The 15,394-nt window shown below is 45.0% G+C and overlaps 1 protein-coding gene across 1 annotated transcript in view; it reads left to right on the top strand.

Moving 5' to 3' along the window:
- The first annotated feature begins 72 nt into the window (after positions 1-72).
- Positions 73-15,394, top strand: part of mtmr11 (myotubularin related protein 11) — a 37,518-nt gene continuing 22,196 nt past the window's right edge. Inside the window, exons 1-2 of the mRNA XM_031576348.2 lie at positions 73-2,149; positions 10,191-10,260. Of these exons, the coding sequence (XP_031432208.1) occupies positions 2,093-2,149; positions 10,191-10,260 (127 nt within the window). The 5' untranslated portion in view covers positions 73-2,092. The remainder of the gene's footprint in view (positions 2,150-10,190; positions 10,261-15,394) is intronic.

Here is a 15,394-nt window from a genome sequence, read left to right as displayed (position 1 = left end):
ACATCTGGATGTGGTATGGCTTACTGTGTGTGAGATATTTCATGTGCATGCATGCTATGCATTATTCAGAAATCCTTAAAGGCAAACACATATGCACAGGAATCCACACCATACTCTTGGCATTCACAACTTCCACTGTGCAGTGCCAGTCAAATAATCCTGGTCTGGCCATTGGACAAACCATTACATTTAGTCATTTAGCAGACACTATCCAAAGCGACTTACAAGGAAACTGCATTTTACAAGGAAACTGCATTTTACACACGTTCAACATTCACAGCCATTTGCATTTACATTTAGTCATTTAGCAGACGCTTTTATCCATAGATTGTCAAATCATCACATCGATTACAGTCAGATAGGTTTAAAACTTTTGGTTACTTACAGCATGACTGGTAATTGCCTTATGGTCTTTTATTGTACTTCAGAGATGTACTCTTCTATAAGTACATTCTTCTTTTCTGTTTAGACCCCTCTGGATTCACAGGTGGTCCACATTTACCTGCAAAAGTTGGAGCGTGATCCACATATTGGTGTTGGTAGCTCCAATTTTCTGCCCTGTTCTCAAGCACGCCTTCTATTCTCTGCAAAATAGAACAACGAAAACCATCACTCATTTGTGTACATGAAAAAAAAAACATAGTTATTCCACAAAACAATCTCCTGCAACTCTTTAGCTCAACTTGATCTCCTTTCGCTTCGATAAATTCAATGTGGGGCTCTTATAAATTAATAAGTGGAGCACTGATATCTTTCGGATCACTTTTCATTTCTCCTTTTTTGCTTGGCAGGTATCCGTTTCCAGATGAAACCTCTGTGATATCGTATGCACTACATCCCAGCACTCAAAGGCAGCCAGCCCTCTAACACGGTCCACACTTTGCTGGGTAGGTCACCTGTGAAGTGTTTCTCTGCTTAAAGCGAAAGCCCTAGTATGGTAATTAGAGGATTATACTGACCATAGTAAGTGAGTGGGGTAGCGCAGAGTCCAGTATGTAGCGTAGCTCAGACCACTGGCAGGCTGCAATTTGTAGACATTTAGGGGATTTACAGGTGGAGAGAGTTCACAGGTGCAGTCTGAGGAGGAGGCCTCATAATAGGTAAGTGATGTCCATTTGTGTGAAAGCTGGGGAGACCTTTGTTGAGACTTGAAAAATGGTGGGATTTGTCTTATTGTATTATAATTTATAACATGAAAAAGACAGTTTTTTTTAAATGTGTACTTTTTTTTAGGGGGGTATGATTGATTTAGGGGGTATGACGTTATTGAAGTAAACAGCGGGGAAAACGAGCCCACTGAACTTGATTTAAATCTTCTCCATGTGTGAAAGGTCGTAAAACGGCAGGGTCTCAAATTGTCCCATTTCAGTGGGAATCCATCCAACAGCCCTGTGCCCCTAAGTGCCTTGCAACTTCAGAGTGCGGTTATTGCTTTTTGCAGGGAAAATGTTGATTGTGAGACTGCTGTATCTGTTCATTTTATGTTAGTTTCTTTCCTGTTTTGTTATGAATGTATTTGATCTTTCTTCGTTTACCATTACTCTTACTTCATGAAAGATCTTGGAATGCAGAACTCTGACATGAATTCAAGTTTCCTTATTTTCGTGGTAAAACGGCCTGGCCCTTTAAGAGGCATAGAGACGCTTGGGTGTCTTTTTTTGTTACTGTGTAGCGCTCCACTGTGTCATTTTCACTATGGCGAGAGGGTAAATAATAGTAGCTAATGGAAAACGCTTCCATTTCGCGTTGGCGGTCATCTACATCTGTGTTGTCGGGAGGGGAACAAGACTGTGACGATTATAAAAACGAGACTGCGACGATTGACGGTGAACTTATTTTAAGCTCTGAGCGGAGGAGGTATGGATGGGTTCCGCTTCAAGACCAGCAAAATTCACGAGAGTGGTTTACCCAGCTACAGAGAACACCTCTACACTCAGTGGTGATGCAGGTTGAATGCAGTGAAAAGTAACAGTTCCAGATAAACATGGAACGGGCTAAAGCACTGCTTTTATACTGTTGCTGACTTTTACTACCGTATGGGTTCAATGTGGATTTTGTGAGGATATAGCAAGATACGTTTCTGGATGTCAAAATGTTAACGGGATCCAAGACTACGTTCAAAGTGAGGCAAATGGTTCCTGATGTTAAGGTAGGTGGCCTGGAAGTACCGTTTTCGTATCCCAGTTTAGGACTATTTTTAAAAGAGGCTGTTGAAAGTGTATGAGTTTGTTGTGTAGTGATATTAGTTATAAACATCTGTGATCGTTTTAAGACGGGCTACAAGCTCTGAGAAATGTGGAGTGTGTCACATTATCTCTGCCAACAATTTCTTCTGGTGGGACTGTGTAGGCCTGCCTCAATCAAATTTCACATAACTGACTGTTAGAACACTGAACCACCATTACTGTATCCCAAATTCTGAACAGCATTTTGAGATAAACTATGTATCTACTTTTTCCCTTTGAAAGCACGTTACAAAGTGGCTGCAGCCAGTGCCTTCAACACAGCACAGGTCCTCATAGTTTAAGAAACTCAAGAGCAGATTTCTCACCTCTCCTGTTATCTGTGAATAGCTATTATCACCTCATAACAGTCAGCACATTAGTAAATTACATTGTATCTAACATAAACAACTGACAGTTTAGTATGATTGTGTACAACACCATCTCTACTTTTGACTGTTTGGTCCATTTTCACTGACTACTCTTCAGTGCTTTCTCAGGCTTTCACTTCATGTGACTCAGGAAGAAGCAACATGAAGTGCAGGGTAGAGCACATTATAATTACAGACGTTCAGTTCCCAAATTCTCAAACATAAGCCTAATTAAAAAAAACAGATGTAAGCTCTCATGCTAGTTTCATCGTGAAGGTGTTACCACAGAAGTTTAGCCTATAACCTGTGGCCTATAATTTCAACCCTGAGTGTAATTGTTGGAAGTGTGTGGCCTTTGCTCGCAATGAGGGCAAAGGTTGTGATGAATTTCAACGGGGCGAACTGCCCTCGTAGTCCTGATAACTCTGGCATACTTGTGTGCCCCTACAATGGCCCTGTTGTGTCACAGGGGCTGGCCATAGTACCAGGGTTTCGAATAAAACCTTTTCCTCTTGCGTTTTACTCACAGACATTAATCAGTCTCTAACGGAAGCAAAACCAGGCGTGATTAATCACCATTGTGCTCGAGTGAATGAAAAACCTGCTCAACACTGACTCCCAGACAGAGTTGGCCTCAGCAGGTAGAGCATGCGTAAGGCCGTTGTTCTTGCTCGTCTTCTGTCGCTCCGTGGCTATTTTCGGCAGCCGTGGGGGAACAAGGCAGAAGATGCCTCCCTGTCTAACTACACCCTGCGGCTGGGCTCGCCAGAAGGGGCCCTCAGGGATGTACCAAAACATCTGGGGTTGCCATGGTAACTGTGGGTGGCAAGCTGTGTGTGTGTGTGTGTGTGTGTGTGTGTGTGTGTGTGTGTGTGTGTGTGTGTGTCAGAGCGTGTGTCTGTGTGTGTGTGTGTGTGCTGCTTCTGATGGTGAGAAAGAGAGCTTCATGAATACATAATGCTGAAATTGCATTTCTATGCATAGCAGCTACAGAGAAGAGAAGAATGGTAGGGGAAAGCTGCTGTAATAACAGCCGGTTCATGTGTGATAGATGCTGAAGCCCACCCAGCCCACCCAGGCTTGCTGTTCCCATTCAGATACACATACACGTGTGTGTGTGTGTGTGTGTGTGTGTGTGTGTGTGTGTGTGTGTGTGTGTGGGGAGGGGGGGTGTTAGGGGGGAGGGGGAGTAATTACACCACAATAGGACTTGGCTTTTTTCTTTGTCTGAAAGGGAATCTCCATGAGAGTGTACTTTACACCAAAAATATGGTGTTTGTTTTTTTCTAGTCCGAGGTCCACCCTGTTCTTGTGTTTTCCAAATCAGCATTTTCGAGTAGCCAGAGTGGGCTACTATTCACCTGACCTTAATAATGGCGGTCATGGAAACAGACACTGAGAGGAGAGGTATTTCCCCTGAATTATCCACTACCTTCCATACATTAATGCACTTGAAGCTGTTCTCTTCCATACATTAATGCACTGGAAGCTGTTCTCTTCCATACATTAATGCACTGGCAGCTGTTCTCTGCCTGTCTGGAAGCAGTTAGCCTAATCCGCTTGTCTGAAAGCCCCACGAGGCAGAGAATGGTGGGTCTTGGCGCTCAGTTTCCTCGTTGCTCCAGATCTGGGCTGATAAAACGGAATAAGTAATGTCACAGATCCTCACACTCTCACAGGCCTGTTCACAGACAGACTCAGAAGATGAGCATCTGTGTGGAAGCGTAGCCTTTGAGGGCACGAGCATGAGTGGCATTGCACTGCACATCGCTGTCTTCAGCCTTAGAGTGTTTACCTGAGCTGTGCGTGTGGAAAAAAAGACACCCTTGACAGTGTATTTATGTGTGTCCTCCTACTGGTCCCATGTTTGCGTTTTTGGGGAGCATATGTGAAGTGTGGCCAGAATGTTTGTGTAGTGAAGTCATGGAACCCAATATGCAGTCACTCTGTATGTTCCATGCAGTGGACAATAACGATAGGCTGGCGGCTGCAACCGCTTATTACAAACTGAATATGGCCTTCAATTATGATAGGGGTACTTTCCCTCCCCGTGCTTGTTCATATTCAGAGCATTAGCGTAGCATCTGCCATAGCAACATCAAATCGTGTGACTCCATGAATGGCTTCGATACCACATCTCGTGTCATTAAAGCGCCGGTCAGGCATATCGCTGTGTGGCTTTCAGTGGTTTAATCGTGATGTAAAAGAAACTGTAAACAGTCATTGTTGGGTGCTCTTTGTTTCGCACCTAAATACATAGTTCAAACAGAGAGCCAGAGATTACAGACAGAGGTGTAAGTGTGACTTGTTGGCACACCCTAGGACTGACCTTTGAGATTTCCGCCAGGATTTGTGGTGTGTGGGTACATTTAGAGTTGGATTCAGTTTCGGTGGCCGCACGGGAGAATGAAGCGAAAATAAGTGACAAGTGTTGACACAGGTTAATATGATTCCATCTGCTCAGGCAAAGCAATGGCCCCCACATTGTTTTTGCAGGTTTGTGTCTAGACAATAATTAGGGAAGGCACAGCTATAAATACCCCCCTCTCAGGCTGAATGAAAGCATAGCAGGTTCCTTGGGGAATCTTCTGGAAATGCCTCAGCAGAATCTCTTGAAATGGTTGGAAACTCAACACGTGTATTCTGCATTTAGCCGGACTGGAGTATAATTTTTCACGTTAAACAGGGATGACTTATGAATTCATGGTTCAAGAAATGTACGGTAGAGTTTAGCGCCGCATGTTTAAATCGCTTTCCCAGTTTGGTCTCTTGACTCCTGGTAAAGTGGAAAGCCTGACACCGACTTTTCCCCTTGAAAAAAAACCCCTCAAAAAGGATATCATCTCTGGTTTGACATTGAACAGGAGTTTGTAGTGTCTAGAGAGTTCCATTGCATGCAAATCTAAAAGGCATTTTCCCAAGCATAGTTGTTTTTCCTTTACATTTTGTTCAGAAATGACTAAATATGGTTTATAGACATCTTAACAAAAGTCCCTGCCAATAGTTTTGTTAGGCTCGGGTGAGGTTTGAAAGCTGCATCATTCACACCACTGTTGTCATGGCTAGACAGGAATGTTTTATGGTTTCATGCATGCCTTTTGTCTGGCACAGAACACGATAGGGGCAGCACTAGGCCAGTCCTGGTTATGGAGCTCCGGGTGAATTCTGTGGAAATCATAGCCATACGACGGCACCTCCGCCCCTTTATAAGGCTCAGCTTCAGACCAGCGAATGTTTCTGAGCAGTGCAGAAACGGTCTGAACAGAGGGAATTCCAGATGCCTCACTTAACTAGAGATTGATGCCTTGCACAGATGTGCATTATTGCTGGTTTATTTATTTATTTATTGTTGTGTTTTGCCTCTCGCTGCTGGATTGTAAAGTTAACGGTGTGAGGTTTATGAGTCCGCTCGGTTTCAGGGCTGGGAGGAGGAGAACCAGCAGGAGGAAAACCAGCAGGAGGAGGAGGAGGAGGAGGAGGATTGTGGTCTGAGGTGTGCTGGTGAAGGCTCTCGCAGGCTATGGTGGAAGGGGGAAGTCATGAGCAATGGAAACTCCAGTGGGTCTTGGCTGCTCTCCCCCCAGGAACTTGAAAGGGAGTTTGAGGGAGTGAGTGAGAGAGAGAGAGAGAAGTGGAAGGGAGGGAGAAGAAGGGAGCAATGAAGAAAAGAAGACGTCGTGAAAGCGACTGAGTAATATGCAATGAAGAGAGGAAGACATGAAAGCGACTGAGTGATATGCAATTAAGTGGAAGTGAAACCTCCTCCTCCACTGCAGCTTCTCTCTTCTCGAGGGGAAATGTGGCCAAGGAATCTCCATGCACTTCCCCCTTTCTCTCTCTCTTCCACTGTTCCCCCTTTCTCTCTTTCTCCTCCACTGCTCCCCCTTTCTCTCTCTCCTCCACTGTTCCCCCTTTCTCTCTCTCTCCTCCACTGCTCCCCCTTTCTCTCTCTCTTCCACTGTTCCCCCTTTCTCTCTCTCTCCTCCACTGCTCCCCCTTTCTCTCTGACCACACTGATTTCTCACTGCTTTCGTTCCCTCTTGACACTGGCTATTACCTCATTAGACATTACAATTCTCCCCGAATTAGTAAAGGGAACGTTCTGGCCCATTGTTTACTTGGAGTGTTACGTCACCACCTCCCTGCAGACCTTTCTCATCTCGGCTCTCTAATAGAGAACACACGGAAACTTGTGGAATGTTCTTTTCATCTATGTGTTTACCGAGCTCAGCAATACTACAAAGACCAACAAAGCCCACACGCCCTGTGGTACACAGGTCCCTAGGGAGGCTTACAGGATGGGGCTCTGTATATCATAAGCAGTGAAGTGAAATGAAACCAAATGAAACAAATTACAAATGTTCTCTAATGTCCACAAAAGATGGAGACGTCGACATTTGGCAGTTTGACCATTTGAAGTTTTTTTTTTTTTTTTTTTTTTGAACATCAAGAAAAGTGGCCACATCAGAAGTCCTGATAAAAAAATTGGTAAATGAAACAAAGTCCACTGTTCACAACTGATGTTTCTTCGGCAAGGGCCGTGTTAGACTCAGGCTCGGGGTGAGTGAGAGGAAACATGATAGAAAATGGGATATGTTGGGGGGGGGAAGAAAACCCAAAGTCAATAGTAGGCCGGGCAAGAAGCAGGTTGCCTGTAAAGTTTTATGGTGGCCTCCCTTGTTTTTCACAGGGCTGTTTTCTGCCACCTCAGGGTTTGGCTGCCATTGGAGTCAGTAGATGAGGTCAATGAATAAGCCTCTCAAAGCTACCTCTGGCTCGACAGTGTGTGTTCTGTTGTTTGTGTTTCTCAGGATCCTGCTCGTGCGTGTATGGTTTAATAGAGTTGAGCAGTTTGACCCTTGAAACACTACAGTTAGTGAAGGAAAAAAAAGACAAGCAATGACTTACATATGGGTTATATTTCAGTAATGACCAAATATCTGCTTTTCATTTCATTTCTTCTCCAATGTCATGCCATTTCATGGTTGAAATTAGTTGTTTTTTTTAGGGCTTTACAGCCCTTTTGTGCATATTTTACAGCCTAACAGCAATTAGAGAAGCCTTTTTCTTTTCTTTTTTTTTCATTTTCTTGCTCAATCTGTTTTTATTTCACATTAAAAGCATTTTCAGTTGGGTTTGAAATGTTCTTTTGGTCGAAATGGTCTTCGGTCTTTTCACCAAAAGATATATGCCAGTGGGAGTGAATGTTTCCAAACCACAGTATCCGAATGCCCTCCGGTCCTCCCAAAGCTCTATATGTGAGAGAGATTTCTGTCATAACTAGTCTCTCCAGAGCCAGACAGTCTGCAGACATTAAGCTTACCTTATCAGCTGTTTGGATGTATATCAAAAACATCCACCAGGAGAGTAAACAAACACAAATCAACCCTAACCCTTTTGTGTGAAACTGAAGGCAAAGTAAATCCCAGGTAGCCGGGCACTCATAACCCCACTGCCCTGGCTTCCTGTTGGAATGGGCAGCAGTATCTCTGGCTCTTGTGAGGCTGACTGGCCCTATGTGAATGAGTCCAGTTTATTAGACTCACACAATAGCCAAAGGTGCTCTTTGTTCAGTGGCTGCAGCAGGACTAGAGCCGCTTAAGCTACTGAGAGGACAGACAAAGCCACTAGCATGCGACGCACAGTCTCTCCAAGACATAGTGTTCAAGCTTAGCCACTAGCATGCGACGCACAGTCTCTCCAAGACCTAGTGTTCAAGCTTAGCCACTAGCATGTGACGCACAGTCTCTCCAAGCTTAGCCACTAGCATACGACGCACAGTCTCTCCAAGACCTAGTGTTCAAGCTTAGCCACTAGCATGCGACGCACAGTCTCTCAAGCTTAGCTACTAGCATGCGACGCACAGTCGCTCCAAGACCTAAGCCATGTCTATTACCACGCACTTTACGAAGTACACTGCAATACAGTGCGTAGTGCACACTAAGCACTTACATCTGTAGTTCTGTCGCTGATTAGTGTTGTCTCAAATGGAACACTGACTGACGCAAATGTGCGAGCCTTTTACCCATAAATCTGTGCGCCAGCTTCCTCCGGCCAACTGGAAATTTTAAACAAAGATGGCAGGCAAAACTCCGCTGACGGCCGTGTTTTGTATGTAAATGTACATCTTTTGGCGTTTTCTCGCTTAGATTTTTCAAAAGTTACCGAGAAATAGACACTGTACTATCAGATAACACAGTTATTGTAACCAGCAATAATGGTTGAAGTGATTTGCGAGGCGTTAGTCAGCCAACTTTCAAAACTGAAAAGCTGCCGAAAGGGCTCCTCCTCTTCCGCTACGTAGCCAAGATGGCGCCCATTTAGGGTGAGTAGTGTCCATCGTTTCACACTGCATTTTTTGACCGTTTGCAGTGCGCCATCCGGGTACTTTCAGTGCCCTGAATTCTGCTGGTTCTGTCAGTGTGAACGCCCTAAGCACTGAAAGTCAGTGTTTGAAGTGTGCAAGTGTGCGGTAATAGACACAGCTCTAGTCTCTCCAAGACCTAGTGTTCAAGCTTAGCTAAACTCTGTGACCCAGAAGGGCTATACTCATGAGCTTTCGGGGGGATTTAACGGGTAGCTGGTGGCGTTTTATATTTAGGTTAGACAGAAGAAGACTGGCCGTATAATCAGCTATATTACAGCTGTGTGACTGCAAATTGGGCACTGTACTGTTGGGCCACCAGATCCCAGTGGATGTAGCTTGAATTAAAGGCTGGTGATAATCCAGTGGCATTTTTTAACTGAAGGTGATCTCTAAAAGGGGAGAGACACACCATTCTCTGAACAGGAATTTGGAATATAAAAACTCTGTCTTTTCCCCCTTCTGCCATCTGTTTCAGCTCTGTCCAAATGTCAGAATAATACACTCAGCATTTTTGTTTTGTTTAGTTTAGGGTTAGGTTAAAAATGTGTGTTATTATTTCAGCTTTTATCTTCGCTCCTTCTGTATAGGTTTTGTATCACACTGGAGAGAACTGGTGTGTGTGTGTGTGTGTGTGTGTGTGTGTGATGGTGGGTTTTGAGGTCTCTGATGCTCTCAATGTGTGTGTGTGTGTGTGTGTGTGTGTGTGTGTGTGTGTGTGTGTGTGTGTGTGTGTGTGTGTGAGAGGGAGAGGGAGAGGGTGAGGGAGAGGGGGTGGCGGGCACCGTTAAGTGGACCCACATGTGTGAGTAACAGCAGCCGCTCTGGCTCCCCTCATTTGGTTCACACTGCCCAGTCAAGTAGCCTGCCAGCATTACATGAGGGACACAGACAGACAGACAGACACACAGACAGAGAGAGAGAGAGAGAGAGAGAGAGAGAAGCAAAGAAGAGAAAAACAGAGAGAGAAGATTAAAGATAGACAGGAAGAGGACGAAAGATGAAAAAAGGGAGATGCCGAGACACTGAGAAACAGTCCCTCAGACAGGTCAAGGTGTTGGTGTGAAACCAAGTCATGAAAGCCTGCCTCGTGACCAAGCATGAACTCACCCTCTCTCTCTCTCTTTCTCTCTCTCTCTCTCTCTCTCTCCCTCTCTCTCTCTCTCTCTCTCCCTCTCTCTCTCTCTCCTTCTCTCCCTCTCTCCCTCTCTCTCTCTTTCTCTCTCTCCACAGGACCGAATGCTGAGCCACAGCGGCCATCACACGCGAGGGAGAGACATGTTTGGCCTCTGCTGTTTACCAGGTCAGTCCCTCCACATGATTTCTGCCCTTCCGAGAGGGCCACAGAGCTTTAGGAGACGGCCTGCTGAGGTCCCTAAATCAGTCGTGAAGCAGCCATATCTCTGTGCTTTTGCGCTCTTTTTCTACCTTCATTCATGAGGGTCCTAACAGGTTTGTAATGCCTAAAAGGTCCAGGCTACAAAAGGGTTCAACTTAAACCACACATGCCTGTACTGTCTCGCAGGGATCTTATGCTTCTAGCTTTTTGAACAACCAGCGTTTTGTAACGCGCACACACACACACACACACACACTCAAGGGGATGCTGGACTCTGCAAGTTTTTAAAGATCTCCACCTTCGTGACCTAGATTGGCTATAGGTTGAGGCCACGGTTCCGCCCCTCTCAGAACATTTTGTATTGGCTGGGACCTGCACAGAAACGGACCCTGCTCAGAAACGGACCCTGCTCATGGTAGCTGCGAGAATAAGGGGCTTCCTGTGTGCGTGCAGATGAGCAGGGAAGCTTTGAGTGCTTTCTGTGGTTGTGGCCATCCCACGAAACAAGTTTGTCAGCTATTTTCACACCTCTATGCTTCACCTACTTCCGTTCTCAGAAGACCCCCCCCCCCGTTCAACGCAGGTCTGCCGAAGTGTCACATCTTCCTCTCATAGTGTGACTCACACACTGCTTCACACAAACCTGATCTGTTCAGAAGCCCCACAGTCACAGACCACATCCAAGCCCTTTGCCAGGCCTCTGGCATTATTGAAGTGGCACGACAACGAGACAGCCCCCCCGCCCCTGGCAGTGAGAACAATCTCTCAGTGTGCTGAAGGGTCAGGACGTCTCGACCCCGCAGCCTCTACTGCCCTGGCACTTCCACTTGCTTGTTATGAGACCCCCTCTCTACCTCACAGCCTCTCTTTCTCTCTCTGTTCCTCTCTCTGTTCCACTCTCTCTTTGTTCCTCTCTCTCTTTCTCTCTCTGTTCCTCTCTTTCTCTCTCTCTGTTCCTCTCTCTCTCTCTCTCTGTTCCTCTCTTTCTCTCTTTCTCTCTCTCTCTCTTTCTTTCTCTCTCTCTGTTCCTCCCTCTCTCTCTCTCTCTCTCTCTCTCTCTCTCTCTCGCTCTCTCTTGCCATAACTGCGAGGCCATCATCAGTGTGGCGGTCAAGCAGTTCTGCAGAGGAATGCTGGTAGGCTGCAGTCCAAGCGCAGGCCAGGCCAGGCTAATCTTTAACGTGTGCTATCAGCAGTTTCTCTAGAGGCTCGCTGGGAGCGGCGCATGGTTCCCACCGGCCTCTTTCACAGGCACTCACATGTGTGCACACCTATTCAGACACACACACAGACACACACACACACTCACGTGCATGCACACCTATTCAGACATACACACACAGACACACACACACATTCACATGCGTGCACACCTATTCAGACATACACACATAGACACACACACACACACACACTCACATGCGTGCACACCTATTCAGACACACACACACACACACAGACACACAGACACACAGACACAGACACACACACACACACACACACACACACACACACACACACTCACATGCGTGCACACCTATTCAGACATGGACACACAAAAGTGCACACACACACGCACACGCGCATGCATAAAAGCACATATATGGAGATATGCACACACTACACACACATATAGACGCAAAATATGATGCACACATATCATTCATTGTATGGGACACATCCATATGTAGTTATGCATAAATACCATACATACATTTCATGGACATCCAGCGCACAAATACACATGCTCACTCATGCAGTATGCACTCTGTGGACACAAACACAGAAGCTAATACCCACAGGAAGGTCAAATGCACACATACACACACACATGGTTTATAGGGGTGGGGAAAAAATATCGATTTTTTGATTTCTCTCGATTCTCTCTAGAACGATTCTGTCTCGATTCAGAAAAGTTCATAATCGATTTTTTAATAAAAAATAAATAAATAATTTTTTTTTTTTTTCTTTTTACACATCCATTTTGTGTTGAAATGCAAGCTGCATCGATTATTGCATTGTTCATTGAAAGTCATAATTGTGACAAGGAAAAGCTTTTTCTCTAATAAAAAATAGAGAAGGTAATTCATCTGTTGATTTTCTTTAATTATCAAACACAAAGTAGGAAGTGATTTGAGACTCTGAGTAGCAAACTCAAATGTTTTAAAAATCGACATGCATCGATAATCGTTTTATCGGTTTAGAATTGATAATCAATAATCGGTTTTGAATCGATAATCGGTTGAGAATCGATAATCGGTTTAGAATCGAATCGTTGACCACTGAATCGGAATCGAATCGAATCGTGAGGTGCCAAGAGATTCCCACCCCTAATGGTTTACATAGTCCTTTGACTATGGAGAAGACAAACATTGTCCTCGCTCTCTTATGTTCCTCCCTATCTGTCAGTAAATCCATGGGGCTCTGTGAAACCACAGCTGCATGTGCCCTTCACACACACACACACACACACACACACACACACACACACACACACACACATATTTACATATACGTGTTTATTGAATCCCTTTGTGTATCATATGATATACCATCCCTTCCTTTACTCCCATGCCTTGGTCCATCTCTGTGAGTAAATTACAGACGATATGAGACAAGCACCTGTGTTTAGCAATGTAACCCTATGCAATGTATATATTTTAAAGGATGTTTAGATACCACAGATGTCTCTCTCTCTCTCTCTCTCTCTCTCTCTCTCTCTCTCTCTCTCTCTCTTACACACACACTCACAGTCACAGCAGGAACAGAGTGGAATGTTGTTTGTAAGCGTATCTCCACACATAAACTCGCACACTTACACGCACATTCACATCCCCACACACATCCAAACACACACACACACACACACACACACACACAGACACACACACACACACACACACACACACACACACACACACACACACACACACACACACACACACACAGACACACACACACACACACACACACACACACACACACACACACACACAAACACACACACACACACTGTCTGGCCTCTACTGCCCTCTCTCCCTCTCTCGTACCCTCTCACATTCACAGCCAGCTGCCATATTCATCCTGAATATGATTATAGACAATAAAACATGCGCATCATGTTTATTTATGTTGGAGCGTGTCTGTTCTTGACTTGTCTGGGACAAACAAAGGCCTCATTTGATCCCCGTGAGGGACTGAGGCACAGGGCGGCCTCTGTTCTAAATGGCTCCCTAACAAGACATCAGAGACAGAATCGTACTTGTAAAATAGGACATTAATCACGGCGGGTAATGAGGGCATGATTAAGTGGCTCACAGCAGAAGCGGTGGCCCCGCCACTGCTCTGGCCCTCTGTGTGTGTGTGTGTGTGTGTGTGTGTGTCTATGTGTCTGTGTGTGTCTGTGTGTGTGTGTCTTTGTGTCTGTCTGTGTGTGTGTGGGTGGGTGTGTGTGTGTGTGGGTGTGTGTGTGGGTATGTCTGTGTGTGTGTGTGTGTCTGTGTCTGTGTGTTTGTCTGTGTCTGTGTCTGTGTGTGTGTGTGTGTGTGTGTGTGTGTGTGTGTGTGTGTGTGTGTATGTGTCTGTGTGTGTGTGTGTGTGTGTGTGTGTGTGTGTGTGGGTGTGTGTGTGGGTATGTGTGTGTGTGGGTATGTGTGTGTGTGTGTGTGTGTGTGTGTCTGTGTGTGTCTGTGTCTGTGTCTGTGTGTGTGTGTGTGTGTGTGTGTGTGTGTCTGTGTGTTTGTCTGTGTCTGTGTCTGTGTGTGTGTGTTAGGGCTGTCAAAATTGCTCAAAAATGACGTTCGAATATTCGCTTTAAAAAAACACATATATTCGAACATATTCGAATTTCTGGTTGCGCATTAGGCACGTCAATAACAGGACAAATTAATACAACGAGACATAACTACTTGTATAGGTAATTTATTTAAGTTTAAACATATTTAACAACATATTACCTACACAAAAAAAAGGAAATTAACTAATGGCCAAGACCGCAGAGCTTGCACACACTCGCACACACGCACTCTTTCTTTCTCCCTCTCTCTGCCTCTCCCGCACCGTCGCGCTCTCTGCGCATAGCGGTTTAAATGAACGACAACAAGGGATATGGTACCTCGGTTCCAGTGCTTCACAGAACTCCCTGAAGCCTATCCCATCCACCACAGTGATCGGCCTCATGTCCTTGCATATGAACGAAATCAATTTTTGCGTGCAAGCCTCCTGTCGTGCCGCAGGCAACGAACTTGTGACGGACGGCGCAAAATATGTATCCAGACGTGGCTGTTTCGCTGAAGTTCCACATATTATGCCATATTCACTTGGATGCACATTTTGGAGATGTAGCCTCAAGTTGCTAGTTGTTGAATGGTAAGCTAACGCTAGCTTACATAGCTTACACACTACTTAACTGTAGGCTCAACAAGTTTACAATCAACTGCCCAAAATCCGAAATATTTCCAGACATCACTCTTTAGATTTTTGGGGGTTACAATCACTTTCTCTGCTGCGGTCAAGCAGGGTTCTGCACTTTCTGCCATCTTCCACCAAGTCAACTGTCAGCAGTGAGGCAACTTTTTGAGCCTACAGCTAAAGTAGTGTGTAAGCTAGAGTTAGGTTACCATTCAACAACTAGCAACTTGAGGCTACATCTCCAAAATGTGGAGATGTAGCCTCAAGTTGCTAGTTGTTGAATGGTAAGCTAACTCTAGCTTACATAGCTTATACACTATAGCTGTAGGCTCAACAAGTTTACCATCAACTGACCAAAATCCGAAATATTTCCAGACATCACTCTTTAGATGTTTGGGGGTTACAATCACTTTCTCTGCTGCGGTCAAGCTGGATTCTGCACTTTCTGCATCTCGGAAGTCAACTGTCAGCAGTGACTCTGTGCCAGACAGTGAGACTCCTGTGACCTGTCCCTGATCTCAGGCACGCGCCCACCCGCAAAGCAGACAGTGCTGCCGCTGTTTTTTTTTTTTTTTTTTTACATTCGAATATTCATTTTCACATTCGAAATTCTATTTCAACTATTCGAACTATTCTATACAACTATTCGAATATATATTCGAATTTAGAATATTCGTTGACAGCCCTA

The sequence above is a fragment of the Clupea harengus genome, chromosome 11 (assembly GCF_900700415.2).
Source record: "Clupea harengus chromosome 11, Ch_v2.0.2, whole genome shotgun sequence".
NCBI lineage: Eukaryota > Metazoa > Chordata > Actinopteri > Clupeiformes > Clupeidae > Clupea > Clupea harengus.
The sequence above is the reverse complement of the archived record's forward strand: the minus strand, read 5'-3'. Positions and strand labels throughout refer to the sequence as shown.